Raw genomic sequence first — 17,265 nt, 5'->3', positions numbered from 1 at the left:
TCAGAGCTCTCTGTCGATTGTTGGAGGACACCTGTGCACAAGCTGATAAATAGAAATGCTTCTGAAACCCACACCTCTTCACAGGTACACCTAAAATCCTGCTGCTTGTTTATGGAGTCCCACAGGTCTGCATGCCAGTATTAAGACTGACATGCCAGTCTCTAATAGGAGATTTACATTATGTCAAAGGGTTCCTTCATTATGTAAACGTAACATGGCCTCATGGAAGGACTAACTACTTAAACTGGAAGCCCCTCTTTCAAAGTTAACACAAGATGTAACACAATATGATTTAGAGTGATGTTCTCCACAAGCACTACAGAGGCACAAACTAAGCATAAATCTGTCACATCATGGTTAGCATCACTGCAAAGAAATTGTAATTCCAAGAAGTAAAATCTGCTTTCAATTTTCTTTATCCAGACAGGACAGAAAGAATAGAAACATTGTCTAACAGAAGTTACACAGTTATTCACAGTGCAAGACTCTCAAATGAAACTTCACTCTCCAGACAAGCAGGAAGATTCCTCACCCTGAGGAGTGGAACATGCAGGAAATATAAAAAGACCCCTTTCAATTATGCAATTGCCAACCACAGGGGAGCCTGTAGTATTCATGTTAATTAAATGATAGGCTAATGCACTGTAGTTACAAAATAGGAGAAATCCATAGTCATCTTCCAAATAATTAAAAACCGAAATTTCTGAATAGGAAATGAAATTTTAGCTGCCTTAACACAAGTGGGAATACTGCCATTTATTTCAGTCTAGACAGGTCTCCCATAGTATTTGATAGCACTATATACTAAATGAAGTTTTACTTGTCTGTCTGAGGGATTTTAGTTATGATTTGCTGAATTATGATCAGCTACTTTTTAAGATTGAAATAAAAACCAGTTATGGACTCCAACATATTACACAAGTGGATTAAAATCAAATAAACACACAGTAATTTTGCACAGCAAGGCATTCATGCCAGACAACATTAATCAATCCTCTTTGGATGTCATTAATCTCTATAGGAACTCCATAGTTACACACAGAGAACACATCTGCTGTAAATAAATTAATTAATCTTTTATTCTAGGCAGTTTTGCTGCTAGTGAACACAGCACCTTCTCTTTATTAGAGCTCATCTTCCTTTAAAGAATAGGCGAGCTTGATCTGGATGTGCTACGTAACAACTTCCATTCTGTATCAGAGTTTAAACACAAACATCCAGACAAACATTTTCATAAAGACTGTACTTGCATGACACAGTTCTAACTACCACTTACTTGTAATTCTTATCTCATATCTATGCAGTAGGTGTGGGATTTCACTCTTGATTTTAATTGGATTTTTCTTCTCAATTAACATGCACTGGAAGTGTCCGTGAAGTTAATTAATTATACTGGTCCACAGTTTATGAAAAATTTGCAGGGACTTGGAAAAATTACATTATAGAATCCAGCTGGTTTTGGTTTTCTTCCTTAAATTTGTGTCTTGGAAACTTAAGATTTTCTCCTAAACTAATGTGAAAAAGGTAATAACAACTGCATGCTTACACTAAAAAAAAGGGAAATTTTGAGTCCTTGAATGTATGTTTACTCCCAAGATTGGAATGCAATGGGAACACAGAGACTTTTATGGATGGAGTATGTGCATTGTGCTCTCTATGTGCTGAAGTGTTACAAAATTGTGGAAGAAGTTCAGCTTTTTGCATTGCACTTTCCTGTTGCTGAGCAGGCAGCGAGCTGTGTAAATCATTCTCCATCATGATGGGAATATACCTCAGAATGCCTTCTGCACAGAACTGCAGAAGCATTCAAAATAATCTTTCCAATGTTGCATATGCAAAAAAAATTGCTGCAAGCCTAGATGTACTTCAGTGCAGAAATGAAACAGACCTCGAACATGAGCAAAATATTGAGCAATCTTCAGCTTTTCTAATTCAACTGGTTTCCCTTCTCTTTTATTCACCACTCATTTCCCCTCATCCCACTCAAACACAACAGATATGTGGACAGAGATACACAACACAGTGTTTGCTCTGACCAAAAAAAAATTTAAAAGAAAATCTGTAAGGGTACAAGGTGAGACGCACCTGCATTGGCCGCCTGTACTTCCTGCATGCCGTGACATGCGCAATAACACTTGCATGAGTCTCTTTGCTGACATTAATACCATTCACTTTGATTATGCACTGGCCAGGGTGGAGACCTGCTGCAGCTGCTACTGTTCCTGTTAAAAAACGAAACAAAACAAACTTAGTTAACCGACTTCTTTTCCTAAACATCTCCTTTAAAACTTACAGTCCAAAGGCCTCATTTTTTAAATCAGAATCTGCTCCCACTGATTCTTGCACACTTCCACAGATCACAGGGTGCTTCTGCACTCAGGTGGACTCCATAAAAAATTGTGTTCCCCAGCAGACAATTTCATTAAAAGGGACCAGACTACTTTCAAAAGGCTGTTTCATAAGACCAACATTGATTAGTGATATGAAAATGTGGAAAATACGTCCTAAAGGATTTTAAAAGGATAAAAAAAGCCCTAGCTTGAAACTCACTAATTATAACTTAGACCACTTCTACTTCAAATTCTTTTATATGCTCCAAGATTATGAGTTTCTTTACTACGTCTCTGTCTTACATACAAAGCAGCACATACTAGAATTTCTTGTTAAACATTAAGTGAAATATCCAAACGCAAAGACATTTCCAAGGATATTGTTTCTTATGTTAATATTTTTTACCAACTCAATTATAGCAGAGTGCCTTACAGCTTTAATCAAATTTAAAAAAAATCAAATTTAAAAGGATATCTCAAATCTAATTATTTTTGGGGGGAAAAACAAAACATTCCCTTTGAGCAATATAAAATATATGGTTCGGTGATTTATCTTCACAATGAAATAACCACCTTGGGAAAATCTTCTGTCCACTGAATAGGTACTGCAAAAATAGCAGCTGTCTTCAAGTCTTTTCAATGTGACTCAAGCCCACTCCTGAAAGACAGCCTGCTGGAGTATGACCTCAGTTCCAGCTACCTGAACATTCACCTCCTTCATGTCTCTCTTGATACTGCCACAAAGGTGCCAGGGAAGTCAAAATGTATTGCCTGGAGACTGCAAGGCTGAGGTTCAGACGCCAGCCGCTATGCAAGAAAGGCTACACTGAATTTGCAGGGCTGACAAAGAGAAAAGCTACATCATGACTTGTCAGCTGAGCATATCTGACAAGGAAATAACTTAAAAGAATAGACATGGACTCCCTCATTTTTGGTATTATCAGCTTAGATGATAGCTGCATTTTAAATCTAACATCAAAAAAATCTTTGGAAATGACACCAGTACAGCTACTGCAATCCTCCCCCTGCAAAAGATTTTTAAAAAACCATTTAAATAGGCCTCATTAAATTTCTCTCAAACAAAAAAAAAACCCTCTCTTCAAAAAATCCAAGGTCAATTTAGCGAAGTATTTAAGCATATGCTTAATATCTCTCAGGTTTAGTAAACCACACATGCAAGCACTTACACACTGTTAAGGCTAATTGGAATAAAGTATGTGCTTAATGAATAAGGATAGGCAGTTGAATTGAGATCCAGGTGCAGAAATAATTATCATATCAGCTCAACAGTCTGTAGTTTATTAGACTTTCTCTTGAAAATCTAATTTCTGGCACCACAGCCTAGAAAAAGAAGTAATCGAGCTCTGTCCCAATATGGCTGCTTTGCAGTTCTGTTCTCTCTAAATTCCTCAGCTACAAAGGGAAGAGGGGGTAAAAAGGACACAACTGCCACACAATAGCTGAAAATACAGTGTCAGTTTGCTCTACCATGAACAACACGCAACAGCAACAAAGAATGCTTCAACTTCTTTTATCGCTGCTGCACCAGTCAAGAACATAGTGAGTTATGGGTGGCAAGCATTTGACAATCACACCACAAAACAGACAAAAGAGTATATAGAGGGAACATCTGCAATTACTAAGACAGACTGGGTCACTAGCACCCTTGAGAAGATTTGTGAAAAGTACATTTTCTGTAAAACGTTTTCAGAACATTGCAGAACCATATGGCCACCTAACAAATTAACGCTCAGGGAGAAGGTGATTTTGCATCCATCAGCTATTCCTCAGTCTGTGAAGAATGCATGGCCTTAACCTTATTTCATTTTATTTCATTGCTTGTTATTGGAGTGGGGGGATCTGAGCTGAATCACTGGACCTAATTTTGATTTATCCCAGCCATGCTTTTTTGGTATTAAGTGTATATTTACCACTACAGCTCTTACGGCTTACCTCTCCCAACAGCATGGACGACTGATGGCCCAAAACCCCGAATTTGGAATCCAAGTCCATCTGCAGAGTCAGGAATCTTCACTGTCCTGATACAAGCAAAGATGCAATATGAATGGAGCAAAAGTTAGTATTTTGTTATTCAAGGTAAAAGTGGACAGCAATAAATAGCTCACAAAGGTGTTGAAGAGTCCACACTTTGATCCAGTTCGCAGTTTCAGATACAGCACCATTTATATTCCAGATATTTTACACCACTGATATCAAGAAGAGCAGCAAGCTGAGGTACTGAAACCAATCAGAGGAAGGCAATACTTATTTACAGGGAGATTCAATATGCCGTTTATGATCAAAGCATCACCATAGCTTTAAAATTCCTCCCAAAGGGACTGTGATTTGGGTAAGTTGCCACAGCACAGCATCACTGAAAGCCCTGGGAAGGCAGCTGGTGTCTCAGCCAAGAGGACAGAGCCTGGGGACCACAGAGCATGGCAGGCCTGGTCAGATGAGCTGCTGAAGACTGCAGAGACTAGATCCATATTACAATTTGTTAACATCTAAATCAGGGGGATCAAACTCATTTTCACTGGGGGCTACATCAGCAAGTAGGTAAGTATTCCTACATTTACACAGTCCTAAAATTAAATTTGGCCCTTTGAAGGCAACCGCAAGGCTGATGTGGCCCCCGGTGAAAATTATTTTGACACCCCTGATTTAAGTGCCTGCTTGGTGAGTGCTATTGAAAAAATATTTTGTTGCATAGCTGCTCAGAAATACTGCAAAGTATTGAGGTTTGTAAAGCAAGAATCACCTACTACCGTTCATTAACTTGTGAGCACATTGTGCTATACTCTCGTTTGGTCTAAGTGCAACAGTAATAAACCAACTGACAAACATGACCAACAAAAACACAGTTCTGAGAATCAAAATTCACATTTGTTCCTAAAAATGAAGCCCTGAGCTCACCCAAAGTAAGCAAGCATGCCCACATGATATCAGCTCGGGTTCCAGAAAAAGCATAGCTCTTATCAGAGCTAGTCAGGTCATGCATAACAGTGCGCTGATTTAACTTTGTAGCCTTTACTTCCAGAGCCAGCTCCATTATTAGTTGAGGGATCTTTGCCCTGAACTCCATTTGCCAGTGCAAAAGCAGAAAAAAACCCCAAATCGATGCTGAAAACCGATTTTAAAATACATTCGGGCTGTAATAAACTTGATTTACAGCTAGTTTTGAAGAACATCATTGCATCATTTTTGTACTGTCATTTTTTTCTGGTATACATAATGTTCAGCATTTGATGACTACTATCAGTGAGGTGAGATCCAAAACCCATTGAAGCATATAATTTTTTTAAAATATTAGAACATTATTGAGATTAATAAATTTTCATGTGAAATATTTCATAATTATAGCATTATATACTACACTTACATATAAACTAAGGTTGATACTATCCACATGGTTTCATTCTGAAAATCCTTTGTGAACATGCTAATGAGCTATGGAAGACCATCACTGGCCGTTTAGGCTAAGAATTAGGCTAAGACCTGTATCTTCTGCCAACACAGCTGTGCTGGCAGCAGCTCCTGACAAAAAGCAGGCAGCACTGAGAAAAGAACTCTTCAGCTCCTCGGAACTCCTCATTCACGAGATCATCTCCATCAACCTTGAAATTCACCCACATTTTCACTGGCAAGTTGTATCAGAAATTAAACCAAGATCTATACTAAAGAAAGGCCAAGATATGGTTTTTATGTTTGCTACAACATTAATATCTACTGGTGTGGGGTTTTGTTGTTGTTGTTTTTGCTTGTTTGGGGGTTTTTTTTGGAGTATCAGTCCAGATGATGAACTTTATGCCATTTTTCTTTCTTTACTCTTCTCCCATTTCCGGGTGCCATTGTATTTCTCAACACACCTTTGCTTATTAAGAGGAAAAATAGGTTGTCATTCTAGCGTTGAGCCAGAGCCATTCCCAAGGCACCCCATGCGTCCTTGGGAACACAGGGTGGCTCCTCCTTACCCTACAAAATTTTGTTAGAATTACTCCTGACCACTGTTTCTCACTCTCTTCTTTCTTCGGTATGTACAAACTAGTAACAACTGCACTACCTTTATTAATAGACCTATGCCCATTTACATACTTACTGAACCCAGCCAGTAGGCCTCACTTTTTATTTATTTCACATAACAAAAAATGTATTCAGGTAGGAAAGGTCAAACCTGTGTACAGAAATGCATCTGTTACATAAAGATGGGGAGCTCTTTACTTGCTCCTGCTGTTTACACAACCAGCACACAGGCTGAAGTGGCCCATTAGATCACAGAGTCTGACTTCTGCCAAACAAGCAACTAAGTCCCAGGCAGAGCAACTTGTTTAATAAACATTGGGAGAGATAAGTGGTCAAAACTATTCACATAGTCAAGGAAATTTCATTTACACTTGCAGTTCCTGCATGTAGTTAGAGTGGCAGAGCTGATGGTCTAAAGAGCTTTTACTGACTGACAAATGTAATAAAACAAATTCAAAGCAGACCAAATGGCTTGAATTTACAAAGTCAGATTACATACAGCATTTAAAGTAACTTTACAACAGTGCTGTCTGAAGTTCCACTGGTCTTTTAAAATTCACTTCAACTGTAGTTTGTAAGAATTCCCCCAAAGGCACAACAACTTACTCCCGTGGCTTAGTGCTCACAAGAACCCGCAGGGGCTTTCTGCTGTTCAAACACACTTTCAGGAAACAATCCACTTCACTGAAGGGGCGCAGAAAAACCAGGTCACCGTTAATGGCAAAGATTTTTTTCCCAACTTCCAAGCCTGCCATCTAGAAAACAGTAACAGTTGTGTATGTTTGCCTTTTAGAATCACTAACGTTATATTTTCTTCTGCTAGTACGCAGTAGGAATAATGACACCTCAGTAGGAATAATGACACGCACGCTTCCTTTACATTCTTCACATCTCCTTCACAGATCACACACGAAAGACTTACACCACAAAATGTTTCTAGAACTGGTTAAATTGATGTGAAGGTACAATAAACACTCATTCTGAAGAGACATAAGTATAAGACTTAGTCTTAATCAAGATTTTATGACAGTGCTACAATATCAGTTAATATTTGGAATATTTAACACAGTTTTCACTGGGCCCATTTATTTTTTTATGACGTTACCTAGTTGTCCATCCATCAATCTTCAAAGAAAGTAAAGCCTTTTTTCATAAGGATTAATGATTGATATTTTAGTAAGCGAGCACTTATTAAGTGCCAGAACAAAACAATATCCTTAAATGTTTCATGGCCTTTGAGCCAAAAGTATGGCAAGCCAAATTGCAAACAGTTTTTAAACTCTGGTCTAACATGAAAAGAACTGTAAGCAGTTGGATGGCAGGAGTACACAGAGTGGCTCAGGGCACAGGCTAAGCCTTAGCACAATCGGAGGTGATGGTAGAACCTGACTGCCAGAAACCACCCTTGACACAGCTCTGTGGCTGTATTATATTATTGATTCGCTGTATTTATTTTTATCTTAAACTTCTATTCCACCATGAGATTTACAAAGGCTTGAAATCTAGGTCTAAATTACTTCTCTTGTGGAACAGACTCATACTTTATGTTCACATGTATAGAGACTCCCATGCAGTTCAGCAGAACATGAATTTACCCAAAGAGTATCTAAAGCAATACTAACAAATGGAAAGGCTGTAATTTATTCATTCAGATTCTTAAATTCTAGACTTCATCCAAAGCTTGATACATCTTTTATTATGAAATATATGAAGTGCAACTCATAGACTAGATTTATTGATTTAATATTCTACCAAAAATGTTTATTCCACTCAAGATTAATGTCATCACTGGAATAATATAAACTGTATAAAAATAAAATTACAAATTTTGTATCACCACTCAGTATAACAATTTACCTGAGCAGAAATTTATAATGGTGAGAGCAACATTTAAAAAAAAAAAAAAGAAAAGAAAAATATTCATAATCACAGCTTTCTTGGAAAGTTGTCATTGTTACCTTCTACTACTATAGATTTTCCTAGCTGATGTACAACACATAGACTTGTGATCAAGTGAATAAAACAGGGAAGATAATTTATTATACTTGATACCTCAGCATTTGATCCTTTTTCCACCACTTTAATAATTGGCACCTTATTTTTATCTTCTAAACCAAAACCATAGGTGCCCTCATTAGATTTAATCTGAAAAATAAAATTGTTAAAAATATTGTTCAGAAAGGCATTAGGACGAGCTAAAGTAAATCCCCATTATTAAACAACAATACGTAGTGCTAATTGGGTTTCACTCACCAGTAATGATTTGGCTATGACATTTTCCACAACTTTCAGATCATGTTTCATGAGTCTGTGCTTCATATTTGACCCTTCCATTTCTTCATCCGCATAAAAACGGAACAGCAGTGGTTCATCCTTAAATTCACTTTTCTCTAACACTATATGATACAAAACCACACATATTAATCCTTTTTCTTTTCTTTTAAACTTTTGAATATCTTTCATGAACCATAAAACACCGAACATGCGTACACATATTGAATGCTAGCAAACTGTCTTTGTGTGTGAACCTATGTAAATCTTAATTTTTAACATAAACAAGGATTTTTATTTGGATCTATTACAAACAGGTATCACTGTGCTCATCTTCAACTACAACATCTGGATTCCACCAAGCTGAGGAAGACACATTAGCCTGAAATGGTTCTAGTGAAAATTCCAAACACAGGGATTTTTCCTAAAAATATTTTTAAATATTATTTTTGAAAGTTCTGTTGGACAGCTGCTGGAGATGCTCACCACCAAGTTCTGGCACCCCCCAGGTGGTGAAGCATGCCAAGTTCAGTATTAGAAATTGGTTTGGTGGGATGTGGATGAAACTGGCAGACGGATGAAGTTTGCATGTTCAAAAGTCAAAAGAAAAAGAACAAACAGTGCTGGAGAGGAAGTTATTTCTCCTTCCTTCTCTGTACAAATTGGTGAGAAAACCATTTCTTCCTCTTTTCATTTCAGTAAATGACCTACTGCTTCAGTGCTTTCACTGAAATCTTCCCTCTGATGGTATTAAGAGTGACCTTGTTCACCTCATTTTTGGTACTGAACATATCTCTCCTCTCCTTTCTTCTTTGTTTGCCACTGTCCTTATGATTTTCTCATTTTTCTACAATCCATTTTCTCCTATTGTCATCACGTCACTTTTTTAAAGTTGTGCTCCATACTTTATTCACTTCCTCCAAAATGTCTCACTTCTTTTCTACATATTTCCTAATTTTTTGAAGTCTCATCTGTGCAAACATGTATTACCTACTTAAGAAATCTCTTTCGAAGTGTCTAATAACACTGCCTCCCCTAAATCTTTTAGAAACTGAATTCTTCCGTACCTGCTATAAAATCAACTGAAAATGCATTCAGAGCATACAACAGCTATTTTTTCTTGAAGACTGTAGCGCAGGTCTCTTCAGCAATACAGTGAAATGACTTCCTATCCCTTCTGTAATGTCTTTACCAGCCCGTGCATTTCCTTCCAAGTATGTAGACAGCATTAAATAAAAGGTAAGCATAGTTTGTACAGAATGTATTTACTTACCATGGTGCATAAACCCATTATCACAAAGAGCTACACCAAATATCATCGCTTCCTCCCTCGTCCGGCAATCCCCCTGTTAAAACATACCATATTTTTTAAAAATATTTTTCAATACAGCAGCAAAATGGATTCTATGCATAATGGCATAACCTCACAGGTGCAGCAATGATTGTATATTTACCACCGCCACTTTTATATATGCACTTATAGCATACACATAAAACAGTATATACATGTTTATCATAGAACCATAGAACAGTCTGGGTTGGAAGGGACCTTTATGTAGTAATACCTCTTTATAGCTACAAATAAATACGTAAACATTTTAGTAACACTGAACTAATAGAATCTAAAAGTGTCCAAGGTTTTAACTTTCATTTTATAGAACTGGTGCATGGTGACTGAGTGAATAGGACACCCTGTTCTTGTTCCTAGTCCCCTTAAAATAACACAGAACTGATGACAACAAATTAGTACTGACTTTTATCCATCTAGTCAGTAGGAGCTTTTCAGAGCCTATCCATTTCATTTTAAGCCATAAATAATATTACATGTTGAATCACAAAGCTAAGTCCCATTAACACATTTAAAGTTCAACTGCAAATAAAGAAGATAAGCACAAAAGGCATGAACAGCATGGCTGCTGACGGCTGATTTCTCTTACTTTAAGAAGATTACACTCACACACGCTGTTCTAATAACCCTTACACAAAGTGTTTCCATGTTATTCTGCTTAATACATCACTATTTTTCAAATTAGAACTCAAATGCAAAATGGACATAAATCCGAAGGTTTATACTTGCCTGTGCAATCAACCAGTCTATGAGTTTGTTAGCCATGACAACAGATTTGTAGGTTCTCAAGTGATAATCTTTATCCCTTTTTAAATAAAAAAAAATAAATAAAATTTAAAAAAGAAAATCAAACAAAACCTCAAAAGAGCCTAACAGGAAAAAAAAATAAAAGTGTACTTTATAAACAAGTTAGTGCAAGGAATGAAACATTTTTTAACAGTTCAGAAGTTGCCTCTGGAGTAAAAAAGCAAGTTGACCCTTTCAATGTGGACAGAAAGGAGGCTGACCAGATCTTACTTGAGCGATAGCATCACTGGAGTAAAAAGTCAGTTGTTTTGTTAAAGCTGAGACTCTCCAGATGAGGTAATGGAGTGTATTAATACATACAGTAAGCATACAAGCATATCCATCAGAACCTAGAAGGTTCTAAAATTCTGTTAAAAAAGGTCATATTGAATGGAGTTTGCAATCATTTAATGATTCAGTTATGCTTTTTTGTCATGATAGCCCTTCAATCTTGTTTGATTACTCCCAAGAGACCAATCTTGAAAGGACGGATTAGGTTCCTACATTCAAACACAGCATCTTCAGATTACATACTTCTTCCAAATGACTCTTTATGGATTTCCCAATTGGACTCACCTAATTACTGGGGTAAACAGACTGTGAAGGCGACAGTACAGTCGTACACCCTGTTACAGAGAAAGATGAGGTTAGTTAACAACACGTTCACACCACTGAGAATATAAGAGCAACAGACGCAGTAAGGAAGCCTATATGTTCTAAATGACTTCATTTGGATAGTAAAAAAAGTCTGTTCAAATTTCTACATATTTTCATGTGCCAAGACTTAATATTTCCAGATAACAATATTGATTAAGAAATTATCAGAAAGAAAACATTTCCAATCTAATCAAAGCTTCACTGAGACACACGCAAAAAGGATGAACTTTAAGGCAGCACTAAAAAAATTCTGCAAGTACAGTACTTTCAAAGAAAAGTACACCAACCCTGAAAGATAAAGCAATGTTTCCATGTATTAAGGTTTTCCCAGTCACTGGTTGCTATTCTACACACAAAGTGAGTAATTAAAGTAAAAAACACTGCATTTGATTACATGCATGAATACTTCAGGTACAAATTGAAATTACAACTAATATTTTTTTTTTAAAAGCAAAAAGATTCAAAGACTGGAAATGTTTTTAATTAAAAACAAAAAATAAAACATTTGATGGAGTTTAAGAAACTACCATCAGAATATGTTATTTTAAAACAAGATATCACATTAGTATTCCTTAGTATTAGTATTCCTTAGCAGACTATCAAAAAAGAATTAAGTTTTTAACATGCGAAAAGAACTGTGGCTGACAATTATAAGCTGCATCAAATTAGATTACATCTTTCTTTGCTGTGCCTGTTAGTTTGGCGCTGAACGTTTTTCTAGATATACCTTAAGAACTGAGTGCAGAAAAGTGGATAGTACCGTAATGGAATACCCAAATGCTGACATTTTCTCAAAATCATGAGAGGTTTGAACATAAACGAGTTTAAAGGCAACTTTGTTCAATCATTTTGTTACGCTCAGTAGCGTAGTTGGACAGCACTACCTATCTGTGCTTAATCTACATGACTGCAGATCTACTGCCTTGTTAATGCACTAATAAGAGACACTCAGATTTAAGACGAAATTAAAAAGTTTTCTACATACAACTTCATATCTATTAAAATGGACTAAAAAATACACTAGACTGAAACATCAGCTTCAGAATCACCCAGAAACACAGGGAATGCATCCTGCATATGAAACCATTAACAACAAAAATAACTAAAAAATAACAAACTTTATTTTTTTTTATTTAAAACATATAACAAGCCAAAATCTTTCCTTACAAATGGAAAACTGAACTTGAGTAACTTAAATATAGAGATAAGCAAGTGTAATGGGAAATTATTTATCCTAGCATAATTCTTTACACTATTTTTCAAGCGGAACCTCCATCTGTGATATGCTCTCCCTAACAACAGCAACTATTCCATTCCGTACCTTAGAGATCACATCCTGCATTTCATTTCTGGGGTAGTATGTTCCATCATCATATCGGAATCTGTATAGCATGTGTTCGGGTTTAAATTGGTGCTTATCTGTAACTGAATTTAAAAAAAAAAAAACAAAAAAAAAAACTAGGTGAATTTCTGAAGAAGTCGACAGGAGAGAAGAGGATCAGCATCATTTTTTCTAGTAACAGCAATACGTCGATTTCAGATAGGGAGGGCAGGAAGCCAAATTAGATCATCTGCCCTCCTTTATGTCACTGGTGACAATATTTCTCACAATATTTAAGTAGTCCAGAAGAAATCAAACAATTTCAAGTCACAGGGCAAAGACTAAGAAAAGCAAACAGGCAGGGAACAGCCTGAAAAATAAAGCACTTAAATCTGTTCTTGTCATTAGCAGTTTTCAAAAGCTTGTCAACCAAATAGCCAAATTAAGCTTCTTTTGCAACTATTCATACTATCGTCACACATTATTCTCTGTTCTAATTCTTGCAGAGGCCAATCTCAGATGAATCAACAAAGTTATGAGCCCTCTACAATACATCTGACCAGTCTTGCACTGGGGAGGAGAGGGAGAGGCAACATCATCCTCTATACACATCCAGCTGAAGGTCTTCAGTGCAAGAGAGGCCATCATTACAAAGGTGTCAATAATCATTTCCCCAAAGAGCTATGAGAAAGGATCTTAACATGGATTTCCAGAATTTCACAAGATTCCAACGACAGCCTCACAACTTCAAATGTTTTGTCTAAACAGTCACATCACATGATACAAAACTTCTGGCAATGGTACTACAGCAATTCTTTCTGAAAAACACCTGATTCATTTGACGGCTGAGGACAGCACCAGGCATTAGCACCATCCTAGGACAACCATCTTGTATTAATTACTAGTTTGCTTGCAGATGTAAGCTTTAATTTTGAAACTAAATTTCCATGTCCTCAACTGATAAAGGAGGCTACTGTAATGTCTTCATTAATCAGAGTAGCAGACCTGACAGCATGAAGTAATTCTTCTGTACGTGCCTTCCTATCCCAAGTGACTGAACTATCATCCCTTATTCTCTTCAAAAAAATTTAGTTAGGCACCATAAACTTTGCATATTAAGGTGCCTTCTGTCTGCATAATTTTTCATGCCCCTTCAAGCTCTTCAGCACCTCCACACATCATTTGATATACGGACATAAAAACTGAACTTCATATATTAAGTGGTTTCACGAGTGCCATGTGTAAGAGCAAAATAACTTGTATGCCTGCATTTGATGTATCTACTAACAGTAAAGCCCAGGACACTATTCCAGTTGCCTTGAACTGATGGTTCACGCTAAAATGATTATCCAAAATAACCCCTAAGCTCTTTTACGTATCATTGCTCCTCAATACATCAAATATAGGCTACAAAATTTTCACATACAATGCCTAGTATAGCTATCTAAATGAATTTTAATTGATTGAGACAATTTAACTCAGAAAAAAAAAAAGATACCTTCTAGTTCTGCAATTAAAAATAATTCTCTGCTGTTGGAGACAAAATATATTACACTAGATTAGCATACATTAAGAGTTTTTAAAACCATCAACTACAGAAAATAGAAAAAAAACACCTCCTGGGCAGTATTCCTTAATGGCAAATTGTTCCTCACTGTTACAGAGATGCTCAGGGAGAGAACCAGGACCACAAAGCACTCCTCCATCCTTGCGTGCCCACAAGCAACAGAGCAGGCTCTGCCCTCTGTGGAGCACAAGCACCGCACTGGCTTTGCAACCCTGAGCTCTGGGAAGCGAGGAAACCAGACAAGGATGCTTCCAGCTACAGTACTGTGTAAAATAGCACATTTATCCAGGGAATGCTCTGAGGGAAGCTGTAAATCACGGAATAACGTTTTTGGTTTTTTTTTTTTCTTTTTTCCCCAGGGGATATTTTCTGTTGTACAGACCTGATTTGGCTTGTTCTACTCACAAGGAAGGACAGACGATCTATCAGCTACTATACTAACATGGAAAACTTAAAAAAATTATGAAAACATTTAGCTTTCTCTGTAGCCTTCTTTTTAAATAGATTCATCTATATACTTGCAAGGCCAGAGTTTCAAACACTTAAAGGTGATAAAACACTGCATTGCCACTAAAATAAGGAACTCCAAGTTGTTTTGTACACTACCTCTGACAATGTACCTACACTTTGTGTTGAGATAGTTATGTATATGGCACACATTAGAAAAGGGAATTGATCCAGGTTTAATCTGGTCTGATCTTTATCTTTTTTTGCATGGGTAATTTTGACTCAGATCAGCATATCATCCCAGAATACTGCACAGCCACATAAATGTCTATTGATTTTAAAACATATTCAGACTATTTTTGTAACCCCAAAACTCATTACTGCCTTGAGAGGAGGCGTCAATCTCTAATCATCAACAGCAAGTGACTGGACAAACTATCTCGGCCTATTGGTTGATGTAAGTCATTCCATGTATTAGAGAATTACACTGGATGGATTTAAAACAGCAACATATAAACACATTTTTCCATTTTGCAAAATGGGAGAAAGAGAAAAAAAAGGAAAACCGTAACTTTTGTGCTTGCAAGAGTTCACACAGCAGGAAGCAAAACAATGCCCATCACAACATGGGTCTGGCATTGCTAGAATGAAGCCCAGCACAGTGAAATAATGTCCGACACAGTGAATATGCAAAGTCTAACAAAGCCCTCTACAACATTTGCAATGTGAATAACAGCCAAACTTTCTTTCTCCCTTGCTCCCTCTGTGAAAACAGATGGTTCATTCAACTTTATTTTAAGAATTCTATTTTCACTGAACCACAGCTGGATCCACTATACAAAGTAGCATGTCTGGCTCACATTTCTATGCTCTAATATAATTACCCTTTTATCTCATGAAATTACACAATATTCATTTAACTCTGTATTGAGAAAGTCTACGAGTGTATTTGGGATATGAACTACAAGATCAGGAGAAGAATATTTGGCAACAGAATCATTCCATTGAAAACAATTCTGTGTGTGTAGTAAACATAATAGCATCTGACATTTGAATGATGGTGGAGGAAAATCATGTAGACTGCCATTAAAGAATTAAAGACTACATGACTACTGACGTATAATGTTTTTCCTCCTAATCTGTGCATGTTTCAAATGCACACAGCTAAGTGGCACCCTGTTACCCTAGCTTTCTTTCCAGACAAGGACACTGAAAACATCGTGGCAAAGAACTTATTATTAGTGGCAAAGAAATTATGTATTAAATTCACTACTGACTAAACTACCTAAGTAAGATTTTAAATGTATATTATCAATAATTCCATCTAAATTTACACCCTGGATCTATGCTGGAACTGAAGCTAACTTCACAACTGTTTCACTATTTTTTTTAAGGGACTGTAGCTATTGTAAGCCAAATATGCCTTCAAAACCAGAAATTTCTCCAGTTTATTTGTATGGTCCTGTTGCCTATACCTTGTAAAAGGGACAGAGTCGAGGACCTGCTCTGGTAAAAGAAAAAAGCTGCCAATGCAAACTATCTCCAGAAATCAAACCTTCTTATTGGCTTAAAAATCATTTCAGTGATACTTCTCTCCAGAATGAACTAAACATTGTTGACTGAAAGTTTCAGCATGAAAAGATCAATGTTAGTAACTACAGAATGCAGTGAAAAATAAGGTCTTAAATTTCAAAATGTTAAACTGTTGTGTTCTAGGTTGGATTCCACCAGTTCCACTTGTAATACCTAACAAATGAGTAAGCACACTTATCAACAGTCAACTGTGGCTCACTCTTTTCTACAATTCTTAGTTAAACATGTATGCCTGAAAAAGCCTGGCCTTAATAAAAGGTTTAAATCCTTAAAAGCAGTCGGTGGTTCTCTGTTCCCGCAGAATTTATTTTTGCTTACAAGAGAATAGCAACATTTCTCTAGGTGCCTGCTTGCAATGTTGTGATGCCAACAGCATAGATGTAATCTGATTAAATCAATGGAGCCTCTCTCAGTAAATCTGCTAGGCAGGGACAATGGCCCTATGAGGTCCATGCAAAGATATAATGCAGATTCAACAAGCTGTCTTGCATTGTCAAACAAAATTAAGGCCATTCTAATTACAACAATTACCTTGAAAACAAGTAAGTTAAAACTGATTATATTTACCATGATGGATAATACCATTCTCTAATAAAGCTTGCCCAAGATGAACACCTTCTTCAGATTTGTGTATCTCTCCGATTTCCAACAACCAGGACACAAATTCACTGTATTAAAAACAGACACACACACACAAAACATTTAGATGTACCACCATATCTACTACATTTCCCTCTTAGTTACTTGTGTTTCTTAATAGCCTAGTAAGTGATTCTTAAGCCTAGTGATCTTCAGAATGCCATATCACCTTTAAAAAACCGACTCATTTAAACTTTCTAATTATTTCAACATAAACACATATGGTTTCCCTTGAGATGTCTTGCCTTTTTTGTTTAGAAGTTTCATCTTTGCACATGGTGCA

General features: G+C 36.7%; 1 protein-coding gene across 5 annotated transcripts in view; it reads right to left on the bottom strand.

Moving 5' to 3' along the window:
• PREX2 (phosphatidylinositol-3,4,5-trisphosphate dependent Rac exchange factor 2) overlaps window positions 1–17,265 on the bottom strand; it is a 177,790-nt gene that overhangs the window by 82,376 nt on the left and 78,149 nt on the right. For 4 of the 5 annotated variants that reach the window (XM_065053725.1, XM_065053726.1, XM_065053729.1 and 1 more), the window contains 10 exons: window positions 16,911–17,011; window positions 12,737–12,840; window positions 11,335–11,384; window positions 10,702–10,777; window positions 9,898–9,970; window positions 8,607–8,749; window positions 8,406–8,498; window positions 6,960–7,108; window positions 4,284–4,369; window positions 2,086–2,222 (listed from right to left, as the gene is read on the bottom strand). In XM_065053725.1, coding sequence (XP_064909797.1) covers window positions 2,086–2,222; window positions 4,284–4,369; window positions 6,960–7,108; window positions 8,406–8,498; window positions 8,607–8,749; window positions 9,898–9,970; window positions 10,702–10,777; window positions 11,335–11,384; window positions 12,737–12,840; window positions 16,911–17,011 — 1,012 coding nt within the window. The remainder of the gene's footprint in view (window positions 1–2,085; window positions 2,223–4,283; window positions 4,370–6,959; window positions 7,109–8,405; window positions 8,499–8,606; window positions 8,750–9,897; window positions 9,971–10,701; window positions 10,778–11,334; window positions 11,385–12,736; window positions 12,841–16,910; window positions 17,012–17,265) is intronic. The other variant, XM_065053728.1, reaches the window with a different exon arrangement.

This window comes from Columba livia, chromosome 2, assembly GCF_036013475.1.
Source record: "Columba livia isolate bColLiv1 breed racing homer chromosome 2, bColLiv1.pat.W.v2, whole genome shotgun sequence".
NCBI classification, from domain to species: Eukaryota; Metazoa; Chordata; class Aves; order Columbiformes; family Columbidae; genus Columba; species Columba livia.
This window is presented reverse-complemented; position numbering and strand designations above follow the sequence as displayed.